This window comes from Gymnoscopelus microlampas (genome assembly GCF_963454915.1).
Source record: "Gymnoscopelus microlampas genome assembly, chromosome: 5".
Classification (NCBI taxonomy): Eukaryota; Metazoa; Chordata; class Actinopteri; order Myctophiformes; family Myctophidae; genus Gymnoscopelus; species Gymnoscopelus microlampas.
In genome coordinates this window covers 28,222,776-28,242,028 of record NC_139942.1, presented here as the reverse complement: position 1 = coordinate 28,242,028, position 19,253 = coordinate 28,222,776, and the positions used below count along the sequence as shown (strand labels likewise).

The 19,253-nt window shown below is 41.1% G+C and overlaps 1 protein-coding gene across 2 annotated transcripts in view; it reads left to right on the top strand.

Moving 5' to 3' along the window:
* LOC311045722 (homer protein homolog 3-like) overlaps window positions 1-12,291 on the top strand; it is a 29,608-nt gene extending 17,317 nt beyond the window's left edge. For both annotated transcript variants that reach the window (XM_084057737.1, XM_084057738.1), the window contains 4 exons: window positions 4,007-4,163; window positions 7,643-7,750; window positions 8,790-8,870; window positions 11,310-12,291. In XM_084057737.1, the coding sequence (XP_083913863.1) occupies window positions 4,007-4,163; window positions 7,643-7,750; window positions 8,790-8,870; window positions 11,310-11,495 (532 nt within the window). In that variant the 3' untranslated portion in view covers window positions 11,496-12,291. The remainder of the gene's footprint in view (window positions 1-4,006; window positions 4,164-7,642; window positions 7,751-8,789; window positions 8,871-11,309) is intronic.
* The last annotated feature ends 6,962 nt before the right edge of the window (window positions 12,292-19,253 follow it).

The following is a 19,253-nucleotide window of genomic DNA, read 5'->3' as shown; positions in this document are numbered from 1 at the left end:
ATTAAAGTCAGGCATGTTGAATAGGAAACACACTCGCAGGAAATGATCGTTGCTAATTTGCTGACTCATAAGGCCATTTTACACAGCCAATTCAGTTTGGGAATGTTGCGTCGTTATTGAGCCTCGCTGTTCTGTATAATAGGTACAGACACAGATTAGGGGGGCATTGTTATTCCACCGTTAAGCTAGTCGTGTAGGTAGTCTCAGAGCCAAATCGATATCTGTGTAAAAGGCACAGGCGGCCTGGCAGAATCACGTTTTGATGACGTGTTATGTGTGTGTCGCACCAATGTATTTCTGATTGCATACATGCGTTGCTCACATGAATCTGCTGTTGTAATGTTATGCTACCATGCTCTGCAACTTTGCTTGCATTTTAAGGGTATTTAAAGTATAAATGTGCACGGATAGCAAAAGCATTTCAACACTAATATTGTTTAGAAAGCATTTTAGAAAACAATGCCGCTGCCGGGCGTGTATGTTATACATGGCACTTGGCATGGCACACAATTGGATCATGTGAATCTCAACAGCCACATGGGAATGGCGTGGCTTCATGTGGATCTCAGACTTCATGTGGCCAGCCTGTGACATCTATGATGTATGACTCCAAATATGGACAGATTTCAGCCTGATTCGAGTCCTATTGGCTTATACATAATAATAGAATATTTCTAAAAATATATAACAATAGTTTGTGCTCCGGTCAGTATTCCGGTCAGGTGCGTAAGCCAAACTAAGAAGATGCAATTTTTATTTTATTTTAATGATCATAGTGAGACAAAATGTAAAAGCTACCAAAAACGGTGAACAGATACATGTTTCGGTTAAAAAAAAGTCCTCAGTTTGCCACGAAGACAAAAAAAAAAAAACACGTGAAGAAATATGTGTGGAGGTACAGTACTTCTGTGGCCTACTGACTCTGTGCACAAGAAATATGGTGCTAATCGGTCTAGCGGTGTGAGAAATGAACCCACACACACACACACACACACACACACACAGACACACACACACACACACACACACACACACACACACACACACACACACACACACACACACACACACACACACACACACACACACACACACACACACACACACACACACACACTCACTCGCTCGCGCTTGCTCGCGCACACACACACACACACACACACACACACACACACACACACACACGCACACACACCCCTCCTACAGAGCTGTGCAAAGCCAGCATATTGACCCATGTCCTTTACGGCAATATTGTGGGATGTGTGTATAAAAGGGTCTCTACATAACCTGGAAGAAGGGTTGTATGATCCACCCACTAAGCTCTCCTACCCCACAGTGCCATTATTACTACTGAAAGCTGTTCTTCAAGTAGTTACCATGGTGACCTGTTGCTATGGTAAAATTTCAACCTTTCTGGAATGATCAGGGCAAATGTTCAGGGACGAGGAGACATTTCTTTTGGACCTTTCTGGACAAAAAAAAAACATTACAGCAGATTGTAACCTGTGCTGTTTGACTTCGATAACTTCGATAGCTCTCTGTTTTGCTTCTTCTTAAGATAATAAAGCTATATATAGTTGACATTTAACATCAGTTCACAGAGATAGTTCAAATGGAAGCAGCTACAAATTTTTATCATTTGTACGTTTTGCTTTGGAATCATGATAAATATGATAAAGATAATAATAATAAGTATTATTATTATTATACTGGAAGTACAAGAAAAAATATAGATAAGAAAACATTATGATATGGTATAAAGGTAATAAAAGCAGGTATGATAAAAACCTTTTAAGGCAGGTATGGTAAAATATCTTGGAATGTGCAGAATAAGGGGGGGTAGTTACAATCATGATTTATTGATTGTGCAGATGGCATACATCATTTGGACTTGCATATGTACATTTTCGCAAGTATCTTTTTTTTTTTTTTTTGTCCTCGTTCAGGCACTGATAGCTGTAGGGAGAAATAAACCCATATTCTAAGCCTTGAAAATCTACATACAGCCCCGGAAGATAAATTCTGTTTGACTGTCATAGAGATTTTACCAGCATTGTTGATTAAACATAGAGGAACACAGATTTTAATGACAGTGATGATTGCCTTAAACTGTGACAACCATGTCTTCCTGCACACTTTGTGCATGTCCTCTAGCCCCTGCCTGTTTACTGTATGTCCTTGATACTCACAAGCATTTTGTGGAGCAAAATGCTCAACTTGGCCATGAATGCAGAGCCTGTCTCCCCCCTCCTTCCCGAAAGCAGTCTTTGAATATCAGAGTAGTCTATGGACAGTGATGTTTCTTGTCTTTTGGCTTTGTGATACTCTTGTATACTCAAATCGGGAGTTCTCTATCCAACATCACGTACGATGTGATGAATGAGTTGTGTGCTGTATTTTGATTATTTTAATGACGATCTAATGATAGCAGCCTTCATTCAGAGTCGTGGCCATAGGTGTTCTCATGCAGCCCCTATTGTCTTTGCCAGAGCTGTCATAGTTGTGTGTGTGTGTGTGTTGATTGGAGCCTGAGGCCAACAGTTTTCTTATGTTCAAACACTTGCTACGTACTATACTACTGTAGTAGTTGAAATGTTTATGCTCTGTGCATGCTCTGCATGCACACTGCTATGTAGAGCAGCTTGGCAGTATGTATAAAGATCTGTTTCATATAGCAATCTTTATACATTACACCAGTGGTTCTCAAAGTGAGGTCTGGGGACCCCTGGGGGTCTTTTAGGAGTTTCCAGGGGGTACCTCGCTAAATTATTGATAGTTAGGAATAGGAACCCAAAGGACCCTTACAGGTCTGTAACTCTGAGAATGGACCCTAACCCTGAGGGTCCATTTTGTTCCATTTTTACACTCTCTGGAGCTATGGGGTGGCTGTGGCCTAATGCATACCAAACTGGGAGTCCTTGAAATTGTTTTCACACTTGGACCCTTTCAGCCCCTGAAGTGGACTCAGATCATGAGTCAGCTATTTTTCACACATATGTGAACACTCCAAAAGAACTCAGACCCCTCTGAAGTAAGTCATACTCGTGGTCTAACTTAACTTGTGCATTGTGAAAACAAAAGGCTCCAGGTTCACTTCTATCTTCCATGCCATTGTATTTTAACCCTCTATGCTTGCCGTAGACCGTCGAGAGTGCAACCCTAAAAATGTACTATAATGGGAACAGAAAGAGGACAGAGGCCCCATCAGAGCTGAAGTTGATCAGAAAGAGAACAGAGTCCTCTTTCAAATTAACTGACAATGTGAAAGCAAACACATTTCCGTTTTATGTTGGTCCACTTCTTGGTCCACTTGAAGAGGACTGATTCCGGTTCATAAAAGGACTATATTTGAAACACAGAGAACCACTGCTCTGGACTTTTTTATTCTTGTCAAGTGTTTTCCCAAAAATTTGAGCAGCATGTATCTTGCTGCCTGTGCCATACGATGACATTTCAAACTTGACATGAATTAATCCATCTAATGCTTGAATTTTAGAAATGTTTCTGTCTCATCTTTGAACTTCTATATTCTAGTTGTACCTGTAGTAGATACAGAGATTTTTGTGTATTTTTTCAATTCTAAATATCGTTTGTTTACATTGTGTGTGTGTCAGGGACGTGCAGAGGGATTTGGAGAGGCAGGGGCTGGAATTTCAAAAGGGCACCGATTGCCGGCCGGCCCGATTACCATAGTTTTAGGCCTGAAAACCTGAAAGAAAAGAAAATCTGTCATTGCATACTTAATGTCCTCAAAGTCATGCATCGATCGCCGATTTTCGATTAAGTTTTGTCTATTGTCGTCCGTTTTTCTTTAATAACACGGGCTAGGAAGGTCAGACAGCGACGAACTAGATACCTGAGTAAAGTTCACTTTGAGCTGCATCCAACATATCCACTGCCATTTCACTGTGTGTGTGTGTGTATGTGTGTGCGTGTGCGTGTGCGTGTGCGTGTGCGTGTGCGTGTGTGTGTGTGTGTGTGTGTGTGTGTGTCTCTCTCTCTTCAGATCGATCTGTGAGATGAACCTGGAGGCTGAGCTGTTCACTCTGCAGGACAGCAACACCAAGCTAGTAGCAGCGCTGCACGAGGCCAACTCCAATGTTGAGCAGTGGAAGAAACAGCTGGCAGCCTACCAGGAAGAGACTGACAGGCTACGAGACCAGGTGAGAACCTACACACAGGGTTCCATTTGCAGAGGGCGGGGGGATCCATGTCTTTGCTTTTGATATCCCCTCCGCTGGTCTTTTTTATTGCCTGGGGATATGTTTTTTCCCTGCTTCTGGTCAGACTGAATCCTTTCGGGAAATGTATTTGATGTTTGATATTCATGTAAAATGTTGTTAAATTGTGTTTAGAAAAGTTCAAAAACGTCATGTTGAATGGTTGTGGAAAACATATGCCAGTGAAAGATTATATCAAAAACAACTTTTGTTTAATTGAATAAGTTACACAGTATGACTTAAGACCCAATAACCCAGCAAAGGTCGGTGTAGACTAGAGGATGTAGTATATTTTCATATTGACATATTTAGCTTGTGTAAGACAACAGGTACAACTAGAATATAGAAGTTCAAAGATGAGACAGAAACATTTTTTAAGTTATGTTCAACTTGTTGAAGCTACCTACGCTTGATTTAAGTCAAAATATCGGACTGTTCTAATATAATCTTTATCTGAACCGAATGATTCCTTTCACTGTCATTGTATGGCAAAAATGTTCTTGAAATCAAAATGCTTGCACCTACAGTAAATTAATGCAAAGAAGGTGGTTTCTGCCTATATATAAAAACAAATGATTCCTGGTTTGTACTTCTTTGGCATTGTCAGTGATGATCGTATTGCGCCGATATTGTGAACTACTGCATCCACTTTTGTTGCACTAGAGAACTTCCGTCAAAGGTAATACAACATAAATAAAGACATTTCACTTTCCCCAAATTACATACAGTACCAGGACTAGTTTTTTAAATATTGGCGAAATCCCCTCTGCATTTGTTTATGAGCTAGAACTGCGATTTTGGGACCTTTTTTTGCCATACAGTGAAAATGAACGTCAATATTTTGACCCCAATACGGTACACTCCAAGTATTACAGTATATCCTCCAATTAGACCTTCCTCATGATGCTCTGAAGAAAAGTTGAATTGGTTTTGCCCTTGGTCATAGCTAAGCTAAATACAGTCCTCCATCATTGTCTTATCTCTTCCTGTTGTAAGAAGCAGGGCAGAAGTTGATGGTCAGGGACACATATCCAATTTTCAGTGTCAGTGCGGTGAAACTTTGTAGTGACAGCAGACGGTCAGGTCACTGCAGGAGCAAAGCCTTAGCCAAACAAGAACAATGTGACACTGATGAGTCAGTGTGTGTCGCTCTCTTTTCTCCCTCAGTCTCTTTGCTTTTCAATAATGACAGAGATGGATGTCCCAGGCGTGTGGCCTTTATCTGCCGAGAGAGGTCACACAGGTTTTGATTGGGCCATCATTTTCATACAATTCAATTCCTCCATTCCGATTTTTTTTTTTGTTGAACCAAAACAAATTGAACCAGTCTGACATCAAATATACAGTACCAAATATGCACATGCACATGTCACTTTTATCATGAGGGACTTTAGGCCATATACTGTAAATGCAGTGATTATCCATGTTCTGTCCACATTTTCACCTTTAAGTCACATCAAAGCTGAGACTGGTTGCAGGTACCTCTGGTCATCAATAAAAGGGATTTTAAGGTTTACTGGACAGCTAATTCATTTTGGGGGTATGGGAAGGGGGTGCTCATTTAAGCTGATGGCTACAAACCCCTCTTATTTTGTCTTTTAGGACCTTCATATTTTTTTCCATTACAGCCCCATTACTGTAGTAATAGTATTGATGCCCAATTTATTTTCTTCTATCACTTTGTAAATGTCAGCAATGAATTATCTTCATTACAATTAACAAATTATCCTCAAATTCAAATAAGTGAGGCCTTGGTCTGCTTTGCGGCATGCTCTCCTTTTTCTAGCTGAAGATGACGACCAGGTGGCTGAAAATGGTTCACGTCTCCGGGGGTTGTGAGAGGGAGAGGGGTTTGTAGGACAGCGATATCCTACTTTCAATGTCCCAGTTAGGAGAAATGAGAAATCACTAGAGGGAGCTGGCAGCCATACTAATTTCTTCTTCCCTTTTTTTCCTTCATTTTTCTAGCACTCCTCTCCTAGCCCATAGAGAGTTAAAAATAATCCAGCCTCCATCCCTCCCTCTCTCTCTCTGTGTCTCTCTCTCTTTCTCTCTCGCTCTCTTTCTCTCTCAATCTCTCTCTCGCACACACACACACACACACACACACACACACACACACACACACACACACACACACACACACACACACACACACACACACACACACACACACACACACACACATACTGTACGCTCTGTCTCTCCCTCTCTCTCTCTCTCTCTCTCTCTCTCTCTCTCTCTCTCTCTCTCTCTCTCTCTCTCTCTCTCTCTCTCTCTCTCAAGACCGTCTCAGAGGTTGGGACCTTTTAGAGGTGTCCTTCTAGTTTGGTTCTGTTTTATGGGGCCCAGCTGACACTGCAGTGAGGATTCAATTCCCAGTTACTTGATAATGGTGGTGTGTCTCTAGCCCTGCCTGCTGCTTTGGGAGGTGGTCTGAGCCATTCACTAAGCAGGGGAGGTTTAGGTATTCATTAATTTTCACATACCGTACAGTAGAGTTTTAAAAAAAGTCACACAGCATCACAATCGTCCCCATAAAACAGTTTGAGTCATATCACTAAAATGAATTGTGAAAAGCATAAAGTGTCATAACCGACTGATCTAATTTTATGTAAGACACAGCAGAGTATGCCAGTAAGCCAATCCAGGGCCATTAGCTGTCTTCCTGTAATAATGCCATAAGCTTTATGGAATTTAATAGTTGAAAAAACGAGAGTGAGTGAATCTCAGAGGGTACAGATTATTACAGTTTCCTGTTTTATTCATGCACAGAGATACCACTGTCTCTAATAGTGAACCTGTGATGAGTTAGAGAGACATTTCCCATATTTAGTTGTCCATGTTCCAGGTGCTCCAGTTCAGTTATAAAGATATTAACTGTGCCCGCAGGGAGAACATGTTTGGTACTTATTTGGAGTATTTGGAGGACAACAATGAAAAGTGGGTGGCAATGCTTTAATGGCAAGGGGGCTACAGTAAGTAGGTAGAAGGTACATAAGGAGCTAGGGGAGGTTAGAAGGTGCAGGAAGAGGTAGGGGAGGTTAGATGGTAGCTTATATAAGGAGGTAGGAGGTAGGAGAGGCTAGTCTTCACAGACGTTCCAGTAATGTATATAGTAAAGGTCTATATGAAGTTTCACTGCTCTACTACTGTATTAATGCCTTATAAGATAGCCCTTCATCATCTTTTGTAAACTTGGCAAGCTACAAGTTCGTTGTCATGAGATACTCACACCGTTGGAGCAATTATGTAAGTCTAAGAGATAGAGAGAGATAACCGTCACTGTAGTAGTAGCTACTGTACGAGTACCGGCGAGCAACAGCTTTTGAAATCTTTCCAAATCCTGTGTGTGTGCGTGCGTGTCCGTGTGCGTGCGTGCGTGCGTGCGTGCGTGTGTCATATACGCTTATCCACATAAGGTGGCTGAGTTGGAGGCCCATGGAGGCCAAGGCCCCAGTGACCTGCTGAAGGATGAGCTGACCCAATCACTTGAGGAGTTAGAGGCTCTGCTTAAGGCCAAGGATGAGGTTTGTGTTGTCGTAGGGCACACCATTCTCTTTACCAAAGCTCAGTCTTGTAAACCTCTTGTAGACCTCTGCCATGGCACCAATGTTGAATATGCACTGTTATCTAATACATATTTAAAAAATCACACCCTGTGTGACGAGAGTGGTGCCTTTGATGAGCCCCGTATTGATGTTGTCATCAATGTTTGTTTATTGGACATACATACACCCGGACACACAGACAAAGTCAGATATAGGAGTGGTTGGCACCACTCAAAAATGTAGTATACTGCTTAAAAATCCCATTCTCCCAGTGACCACGCTCCACAGCATCTAACATATCATGTTAATAGTGTGCATTTCCTAATTTGAATAAGCCTTTGTCTTGAATTGTAATACATGTCATTGCTTCAGTAGCTCTAAATACAACATCTGTAATCAAAAGGCTCAAATAATAAAGGTTTCACTGTAGATAACCATTCAATGATTAAATGTTTTGATGAATGCTTCATTCAGTAGCCCTATAGAAAATACAGTACAATGTATTAAGTAATAGCATATTCCTATTTTTTCTCACTTCTCTTTTATAAAAATGTAAATGTAAATATATTTTACATTCTTTTACATTTATAAGTTTTGTTTTCAGACATAATTATTTTCAGATTGTGCAATGGTCATTGGTCACAGCCTAGAATGTGTGAAATGTCATGCATGGTGCACATTTCACCAACACATTTCACTAAGTCTTTCTTCTCCGTGTTCCTTATATAAATATTTCTTCTTAACCATTGTATCAACAGTTGGACAATTTATTTTCAGGGTTTGAGGACTACCACTTCAACACACAGTTTTATTTATCATTTATGTATGTATTAAATTACTCACCTGGTATCACTTGTACAAATGACATTTTCATAAAGCAGAAGTGAGAAATGTAGAAATATGCTATGGCTTCATAATTAATTGGCACACAATGTCAAATTAAAATAGAAATGGAATATTATGTAGCCTACCGATGGAGAGATGCATCATGTAACATGCTACTTTATTGCTTTTCCAGGAGATCCACTGTCTGCAGAGTAAGAAAGCAGAATACCATGAGATGGAGCAGGAGAGAGATGAGGCTATGCACAGATTACAGGTACAAGTGAAAGACTACTCTTTACTACATACTTCAGTTCTATTAATATGATTTGACAGGATCGGCAATTACATAGTCCTGAGCATTAATTTAACTCTTAGATTGTGCAAATGTACATGGGTCTATTTGGTTCATAGAGGTATAATATAACTAGAGGGCGGATTGCCCCGCCCCCAGCTATCATTTCAATGAATGTGCTCAGTGGCGTTTTGAAGCACCCGGAAGCCTGCCGGAAGTAGAATTATTGAGTCGTTTTTTGGACACACCATAGAGTTATGTAGCCTGGTAAACCCTCCCTCCGGAAATCTCATTTCCATTTGATTTCAGGAGTGAGTCTGGCCTGAACCGCCTTTCTGCAATATTCGCTGTGGGCTGGAGTTGGGCGGGAGTAATACCGTTGACTGACAACCCCTTCAACCAATGATCGTTTTTCCCCTTCAGCCAATCAGCAGTTCATTTTGACGACCTCCAGACTATGTGACGCAACGGGACTTTTGGGACGGCCATGCCGAAAATAGGTTGCCTTATTGGGATACATGCGTGTCACTCCCCGCCCCTGCCGGTTCTCTAAATTTATATTTTTAAATAGGCTCTGTCATGATTAATTGACCACATATATGAAGTTAAACAACTAAATTCTATCCAAACGATATCTTAATAGTAAATTCCGTGCCTCAAAAAAGAAGTTTGAGACCGTTTTAAAACCGAAAATAACAAGTGACGGCACTCGCAGAAACAACAATGGCTGCCGTTCGTTTTTTGTCGGCCCCAGTCAGGCTGCACTCGGCTTCATTCGGGCTCACTCGAACTCGCCACCTGATTGGCCAACTGTCGCTGTCAATCACAGAACGATGTGCGACGACGCTGATAGGCTCGTCAGTTCGGCGTACAGAGCGAATATTGCAGAAAGGCGGGTCAGGCCAGACTCACTCCTGAAATCAAATGGAAATGAGATTTCCGGAGGGAGGGTTTACCAGGCTAAGAGTTATGAGCATGGCAGCCCGGTTGCCAAGGAATGAACGCGAGATATTTATTAAATACACTCGAGATGCATATTTATATGTAAATGCATATGTATTTATGTATAATATGTTTACATATTTATATTTATAAAATTTTATATATATAAATATCTCTCAGTATGTTTTGCTCGTGCATGTATTTCTCCCCGCCTGCAGTTCCAGCTTTGGCCACTGGGGTGGCGGCTTCAATGTTTCTCAGCAACTCTGGGGGCTTGATTTGGTTAACTTACAATTGGTTATATGAGTTACAAATGGAGGATCATGCCAGAGCGGTTGGCTGGCAAGCAGCAGATTTCTTGCTGTTTGCTATCAAAAGTTTGGAACTTAAGAGTACAAATGTTTTCTTTACCAGTCTGGTAATAATATTATAGACAGAGGCTTTATAGAACATATTATGTTCAACAAAGCCTATGTCTATAATGCATTATAAGCATACATATAATGCATTATAATCGTTTAACTACTTGGGGCCATGGAAGTCGGGAATGATGATGCACATCGTGTTTTGCTTCGCGCCGTCGCTTTTTGTCGCTGCGGTTTCATTCACCATGATTATAGTGCTCATACCTTCTGTTCCATTGGCCAATCAGTTAAGCCGGCAGCACAAACGTTTCTTACCTGCTTTTCGGGACCTGAAATTACAAGATGGTGGATTTGAATTGCGGAGCTGAAATTGTGGCTTCAAAACGGATCTGTAGAAGCCAATGGGTGATATCACAGCTGACTCAGTCTACACACCATCCTACATATGATTAAGGAAAGTCACACTCTCTGATCCGCATTTTTCTCCTCACTGGCTTGAGCAATTGATCTGAACTGGGCATTGACCATTAGCATTATGCAGACCGTGAGGTCTGCATAATGCTTCACAAATTCAAGCTGTTTAGAAACTGTTTAGAAACACAAGTTCACAAATTCAAGCTGTTTAGAAACTCTGTCTAACTCTCCGGCAGCAGTTTTCGCCGTTACTGCGCATGCGTGGCCACGTCTGTTGTCACGGTTACGGTCCCCAAGGCTATGGGATAGGCTCTGTTGTCACGCTTCTATACTCCCAACCAGTGGGCAGACCTAAAGCTACGGGGCTATACCATAGAGTTATGGGCTATACGGGCTGCCAGCTCTTGCTGCTAATAGCATTAGTGTGTAGATTGTTTACTCAGTCATTAATACCTTTCTGCTATGCATTTCTGTGGTAACGGTAAGGAGCACCCCTCTTCCCAGCCTTGCGATTCAGTGACCTCGCCGTCCAACATTTTGTTTGTGTCAGAGTGGCCTGGGCGCCTTTAAAATATAAAGCATTTTGAATATGTATGAGTGCTTATAATTATAGCATTGTAGACATGGGCTTCATAGAAAGTGTTACCAACTTCTTTTACATAGTTGTTCTCTGCCCGTTCTTCCCTCTTGTGCAACTCAGGATATGGAGATGCGTAATTCAGAGCTGGAGAGGCGCATCCAAAACACGGAGCAAAACCTTAACAACACGCTTGAAGACCGAGACCGTATGGACTCAGAGATCCAGAGGGCCATCGAAATCCTGGACATCAAGATCTTTGACCTGAACGACCTCCGGCAGAGCCTATGCAAGCTCATCGACAAATAGGATCAACTAGAAAGAAAGCATATAGGAGATTACGCGCGATTCAATTAGCAGTGGCCATTAGGGAGAGGACACAAGGAGATCAGGATAGAGCTGGTCCAGGTCCTCTTCACGCACAAGAACCACCTCGGCTGTGGAAAGAGGGTGGCCACCCCATGTCCCTGTTGCAGCAGCGGCTGACTGTACTTCTCATCCTTACATGTAGGTTGTGGCATCGCCCCAAGCAAGCAGCAGCAGCATAAATGATATTGTCTGATCTAATGTAGTGCACATTTTTCACGTTGCTTTCATGAGTGACATCCGATGCAATAAACTAAATCTAAGGTAAGTGCTTAACAGTGCTAGGCATTTAATGTCGAGAACTGGTGCTTCTAGTTTTTCATACTTTTCCGAGGAACTGACTTTTGTGAAGAAAAACAAAAAATCTGAATGTGGATGTATAATAGTGTAAGAATGAGTGATGTAATTGGAGGAACAAGCTAGAGAAGATAGAGAAAAGGAAACCTACAAGAGAATCATCTGTTGTGTTCTGATTCACCTACTGTATTTTATAGCCAGAGACATTTTAATCCAAGTAGTTAAAGGTAGGGTAAGTGATTTTCTTTGGTTAAAATAAGGGTTAAATAGCTCTATATTCTGATAGTACTCATTGCTATAGAGTGTTTGTTCAGTAAAAGGAGTCTCCTTGTCTCTCCAGCTCTTAATAAAACAGAAAATGCATTTCCGTTTCAGTTTCAGTTTCATTTCCAATTTTATCCAATCAGGACAGAGAACTCAATCAGGATATAGATTAAACAAGTGAAATTGGAAGTGATGACACTAAGAAATGAGCAGGCAAAATTGGAACTGGAACACTATAAAAATGAAGCTTAAAAATGGGTACTTTCTCCTGATTGGCTGAGATTTTGACACCTACCAGAAAATGTATTTTCTGTTTATTAAAGAGCTGGAGAGACGGGGAGACTCCTGTTACTGAACAAACACTCTATAGCATTGATTACTATCAGAATATAGTGCTTTAACGTTTTAACTAAATACTTTTTGTTTTAACCCAAAAATATCACTTACCCTACCTTTAAAATTTGTCTACAAATGTCATGCAGTTCTGCTCCCATTGATGAAGGACTATGCAGACTTTAACCTCTACAGTCTCAATCCTACATTTTGAATATTAATTCATTCTGGTAAACTGGTACACAGTTGACCATAGTCACACGGCAGCCATTTTGCTTTTACATTATATTCAGGCGGTGTGAACCCCATCAACCCAATTATGATGTTTTTTTGTTTTTTTTTAATGAATGTGGTCAATTAAGAAAACATTGACTGTGTAGAGGTTGTTCTACATGGTTATTCAAGGACCTGTATGCAAGTTGTCATGTTAAGTGTCTAGGGTCATTCATGGGCATGCTAACCATAATGTATGATGTATGGGTAAGGCATGGACATTTAACTTAAAGTACATTCAGTTGTTGCTTTTGCATTTAAGTAAGAGACACCAAAGATCACATCAAGAGCAGTCACTGATAAAAGTTACAGTAGAAAAAGCTTGTTAGTGTTCATAGGGCACATAATAATAATCTAAGATAAGTTATTTGTCAGTAGTTTGTACATTAAGGTACATTAAGCTATCAAATTTAGGCCAAATGTGTTTTCCACTTGATACAAATGAATAGGCTGTATGCTAGTGTTTCTAAGGAATTATAAGAAAAGTTTTAAGTCATGAATTAGTCTACAAATTACTGTTAAGTTTAAGCTGTTAAACCATCAACTCACTTGGTATTATAATACAACATAATACACTGCTTACTTTAATTAGGGTGATGTGTTCAAGGAAGGGTTTAGACATTTTTATGCCAACTATAATTTTTCGACACCTTAATTGATAAGTCTGCTGGGGGAAATACAGGCTTTGTGGATGTGGTTGTGTTGTACTAAAGATTCTGACTTGCTGCGCAGATTTTGTTAAGGTAGTCTACTGAATATTATTTTCAATGCGCCTTATTCAGAAACCATTAAAAAGTATGTGGATGTGAGTAGTAATGCCAAGTCCAGAACACTGGACTGTTGTCATGTGGATTTGCACTGTGTCTGATGTAAGTGTGATGATAATTGGGAGGCTGTGCTAAGGCAGATGTTTAGATTTAATAAAACATGGCCTCAAGCTTCACTTGCATGAGAATGCTAGAGAATAAAAAGTGCACCCATGTCAGCAAAAATAAATAGTCAAGAAGAGGATCATTGACAATAACAATATTGGAGTTAATCTTGTCTTCTTCAAACACTCTTTTTAAACTGAAAATAACACCATGCATGAAGACATGCTAATGTTAGTCCCATGATAATGTTTGTCAACAATAACCATAAGACCTTCGATTTATATGTCGGTATCACCAATGTAAGCAACCCCTGTCTTTGTCTTTGACTTGAGACCACTCCCAGTGGTTGCGGACCACTGGGAGTCCACTCTGACTCGGACAACTATGACAAACCCGATACGCCCATATATAGGTAGGACCTCGGCCACATCATTCTGACTCAGACATAACCATAAACAAACCCAGTACGCCCATAAATAGCCAGTACCACGGCCACATAACTCTGACCCAGACTTAACCATAAACAAACCCGAGATGCCCATATAAAGGCATGTCAGTATGACTCGGACATAACCATAAACAAACTGTATACGCCCATATATAGTTATGTCACTATGACTCAGACATAACCATAAACAAACCCGATATGCCCATATATAGGCATATATATGGGCATATAGAGCCGACTGTCCAGAACCACAGATATATATGTGCATATATGGGAGCGACCAACTTGAAACTCGGAGCATGCATCAGCAAGGACTCGAGTGAGTGCGGTGCCCTCCGCAGAGTCGTTCGGAAATGCAGTTGTCCAGAACCGCCGATCCGACTGATATGTCCATATACAGTATGGGCATATATGGATATCCAGTTGTCCAGAACCACCGATCCAACCAATATGCCATGGGCATGCCAATATACAGGGTATGGGCATATACTAATGACATCAGGGATGTCCATATATGGGCACAAAAAAAGGGATACAGACAGATGAGTACAACGCCAACGGGTACTCTGACAAAGCCCCTGACACTATGACTCAGGTGATCGCATGACTCAGACATATTGGTTGGATCGGCGGTGTGACATACTCTAGATGTTCGGGCAGCTAACCTCTAAAGTCTCTTTAAAAAAAACATAAGTAGGCTACAATGGCTTAATTTGTATCTCAGGCTGTACGTGAGCAAGGACATCATGGCCTTATCACTGGGTCCTCTACCCACATCAAAACCACTGTACTGTTTACCGAAGGCACAATACCATTCCTGCAAATTGCTTGGATCCTTGCAAACTACTTTTGAAACTCTAGTAGTATCTAAATTCAATGTTCTTTTAGGTACGAACTCAGCCATGTTGATGATACTAAGCAGTGAAAAATATAAACGTGTTCACTGTTGCATTTAGAGTATAAGAATGCAGTGGGTGTGTGTGTGCACATACTTGTTGCAGATCATTTGATCACAGAGCTGTCTCAGAGAAAGCTCAATCATACCTCCTCTCAGACGAGGAAAAAGAGGAGATAATGACTAAAGACACAACCAGGTCAAATAAAAAGCCAATGCATGAGGATTTATGTAAAAACAAATGCTATTGAATGCTTCAGGTAGTGAAAAGTAAAATAGTAGCTCACATGGATTTACAGTCTTAACACAATGTTCACAGCAATGGCTAAATGCTATGGGAGTTTGACCTGCAGTAACCTTCTGGATGTTATAGTTTGACATTGACAATGTCTGTCCATCCTCAAGCAAAGATGAGGCACTTCTCAGGATGAATACATGGAGGAAAAAAACATTTGAATGTGTTCCTATACTGTATGTGAAGAAGTGCCGGGTCACCCAATTTACCCTTGAAATGATTGGGAGCTTTGTGTCGAAAGAGAGAAAAGAAACCATATCGTTATGATGATTATGGAGGAGGACAAGTTCAACCCGATGGATACTGCTGATGACCTCTGTCTTCTTCTTTACTTATGACTACACACTGTTCTACAGCCTTGTATAAACTGCACCCTAGAAATGCTGTCTTTTAATGACTAGAGTTATTGGATCTCGAAAACCAATTCTGTCACATACTGTAGACAAATCTAAATGATCATGCAAGTACAATCATAGGTTTAGGGATTTTGTCAATGAATGCCCTCCCCACTGAGGGATTTTTTATTCCTTGACTAAGCAAAATCTATAACCCCCACAGTCTTGGGCCAAATTGGATTTTGTGAAACGATGCTAGTGCTACTCTTTAGCCTGGAAACCTAACAAATCTGAGGGCTAAGGTTTCATGTACGATGCCAGGCTAGCTACACTTGCCCCCTGCTACCTTGTCAATGTGGGATAAGAAATCAAGGTGAGTTGGCTGACAAAAGTAATTGTATACATTTTATAAAATATTTCCCCTAATGCATTTCCTCCTTGAAGCAGCAAAACAAGTTCCCCATGTAATCTGCTACTGTATATTCATCAGCAGTCACACTGCTGATGAATATTGTGATATTTTGTCTGCGTATCTGTCACAGGCATGAGTTGGTCACCATCTGGGCATCCGACCAATCGACTTCAAAGGTGTTTCAGTGTCACAGCTGATCTGGGGATGTGTTGTGCCGAGTGGCCGTTGTCCAGAACCGAAAATCCCCAAATGTCTGTATTTGTCTGTCTGTCTGCACTAGGTCTGTCTGTCTGTGTCTACAGACATTGGCTGATGCTTGATTGGCAAACCCAACCCATGTGCTTCAAGCTTTGCGTTATGTTTGTTTTATAGCATGTACAATAGAACTCCATGCGTTTATAGAGCAAGAGTTGATCAATCTACTTCAATCGACAGTGTTGTTGCTATTTGACATGTTATGCTGGACAGTAAATGACTTTTTTTTCTCCAGTACATAAATGACCGATAGACTAGATATGGGAGACACAGGTGATGTGAGTGAGGTGTTGGGCAAGTCTGTCTGTGTCTATTTTATACCCATATAGGAGATCCCTCATGTCATCAGTATGACGTCATAGTATTGACGTCATAGACTATAGCCCTTTTGTTCCCAGCCTTTTCTCATCTCTGAGAGAAAAGCCTGGTAAGAACCTTATGTAGAGAGTGTCTATAGGGAGTGTCTATATGCATACAACTTCCGTTGTATGCACTTCCCCAGAAGCTGTCTTTTTCTACCAATCACGCCAAATTCCAGTACTTCCATTTAGACATCCAACAAGCTAGGTCTTTCCCAGTGTGGCCTCCATAATGGTAATGGGTATTGGACTAGGTACTCGGGTACAACGAGTACTCTGACAACAAGTACGGGTATTGCATAACCGGGTGGGACATGCATTGTGCTGTTCCCGACTTGCGCCGTTCCTGAGTACGCTGGTACTGAATTAGTACCAGCGTACTGTTGCACCCTTATGCCACACCAACATTCCACTGCTTATACCTGTGTGAGCGAGTGACAAAGAAACGGCTTGAATCCCCTTCGCCTGAGGCCCCAGCCAATCAGCACAGTGATGGGCTGGGCATTGTACTAATTTGGCCGTTGACGTCACCAAGTATGTCCATATGCGCTTGAGCTTTTCAAATAAGAAGCGCCAACCGCCATGAGCAATAACCTTATATAAACGAATACCCACATATAGTTATTCAATCTGCATCATCAGTCATGACCGACCATCACAGAGACATACAGCGCATAAACAACATGATAAATGAGGATAAGTTAGCCCGGCAACGACGGGTGTACGGGCCTACTGTTCATCTAAAGGCAGAATCACGACCCAATTCCAGGTATGGTTTGAGCACTACCCCAATGCTGGCGCAACCAGCAAGAACTACCCCAATGCTGGCGCAACCAGCAAGAACTACACCAATGCTGGCGCAACCAGCAAGAACAATAAGCGGACAAACTTCGCAGAGAATTGAATCCTGGGATAAACCTGATAAGAACCTCTATAGAAGGGAGAATGAGGCACTGAAGCATTGGAATGCCGAACTCTCTGCTGAGGTGGAACAGATGAGCTGGAAGATTGAGGAACTGGAAAAAGAGAAAAAGGAGCTGATAACACAAAACGAGTATTTGATTCAGGAGCTAAAGGAAGCTAACCTGACACAGCCAGACCCTAACCCTAACCCAAAAAGCTGCTTCACACATTTGTTTCACAGAGGAACCTAGTTACTCAATACCGCCCCCATCTGGCAGAGTCAGGTTAAAAGGAAGCTGGCATCAAAGTGGAACAGTAGATACAGGAGGTGATTCAAGACAGGTTGTTTGTTACTGGGACTGTGCCTCAAGGGACAATGTTAAAGGACCTCTTCACACTTTTTCTTTACCTATCTTCGTATAATTGGTCCTCACTAATGCTCATTATAAGATGGCACCATAACTGTACTCGCTCTGTGTCTGACGAGGACTGTGGAATGTTAAGAAAGCTGCCTGCCAGTGACATCATCGGTAGGCAAGTTCAGTCATTTCAAACCAGTTTTTTTTTTAATGCAAGAATAACGGCTTCTATTTCAGTATGTTAACTTACCAGGAAGAGAAAGGCTGTAGTTTCTATTAGCTTGGACTCCCCATCGAAGATATCATGTAGGCAGGTTTCCGAACTGTCCATAGTTCACCAATGAGACGCAGAGTGAATAGATGGAAATGTGGTCCTCTTATAATGAGGAGTCAGACCAATTATTTGAAGATAAATTTGAAAATGGGTGAAGTGCTTAACCACTGTCTGTAATTTAGTGACCACTTAAACCCTATATATTTGTTGACTATATATTTTGTTGATCGGGATCCCCCTATAATTGGTCCGCTCCTCATTACCCCTCTACACCAAATCTCTTCGGCAAGAATAGCCCATCTACAAGCTCACACAACATGTTGTGAGCTATATTTTCACCTATATGCCAGACCCCGAGGGTCGGCCTACATGAGGCTTTGTAACCCTTTCGTCCATACATGGGCATAGAAGGGACCTCGCATGACGTGACTTTGCATGACACGTCATGCGAAGTCCGTCAGATTTCAACCACTAGGGGTCTGGCAGTACCAGGTCTCCTGGTTCCCTTGTTTCCCCAAATGTTCCCCTATTTTCAGTGAAGGTTCACCTATTATGACGTTCCCTGAATAGTAGGTAGGGTTCATGTGGTTAAAGAACAGGGCATCACACCATGTGTTAGGGATAGTGTTAAAACCCCATAGAGAATTTCACGCTGTCTGTAATTTAGTTTTTAGGCTTAATGCAATGATTCTCAAAATGTTTTATCTAAAGGATCCCCGATTTAATAGGCATTACGCAATAGACCACATTTGATACCATTTTTATCTCTGGTACCCCAGTCTACACTGAAACATTCTTAGTGTTAATTTAACCTAGAAGGTGTACCAGTGATTTTATCAGTGTGAATTATCAGTTTATTTAGAAAAATACTGCTTTTGGTCAGATTATTAGTCAAAGCGCTTATCTTGACTACTACATTTCTCTCACACACCATTTGCAGATTGCAGTGGTGTAAAGAAACTAAGTACATTTACTCAAGTACTGTACTTAAGTACAATGTTGAGGTACTTTTACTAGTATTTTCAATTTTCAGTACTTTTACTTCTACTCCACTACATCTCAGAGGCAAATATCATACCTTTACTCCACTACAATTATTTGACAAGTTTAGTTACTAGTTACTTTAT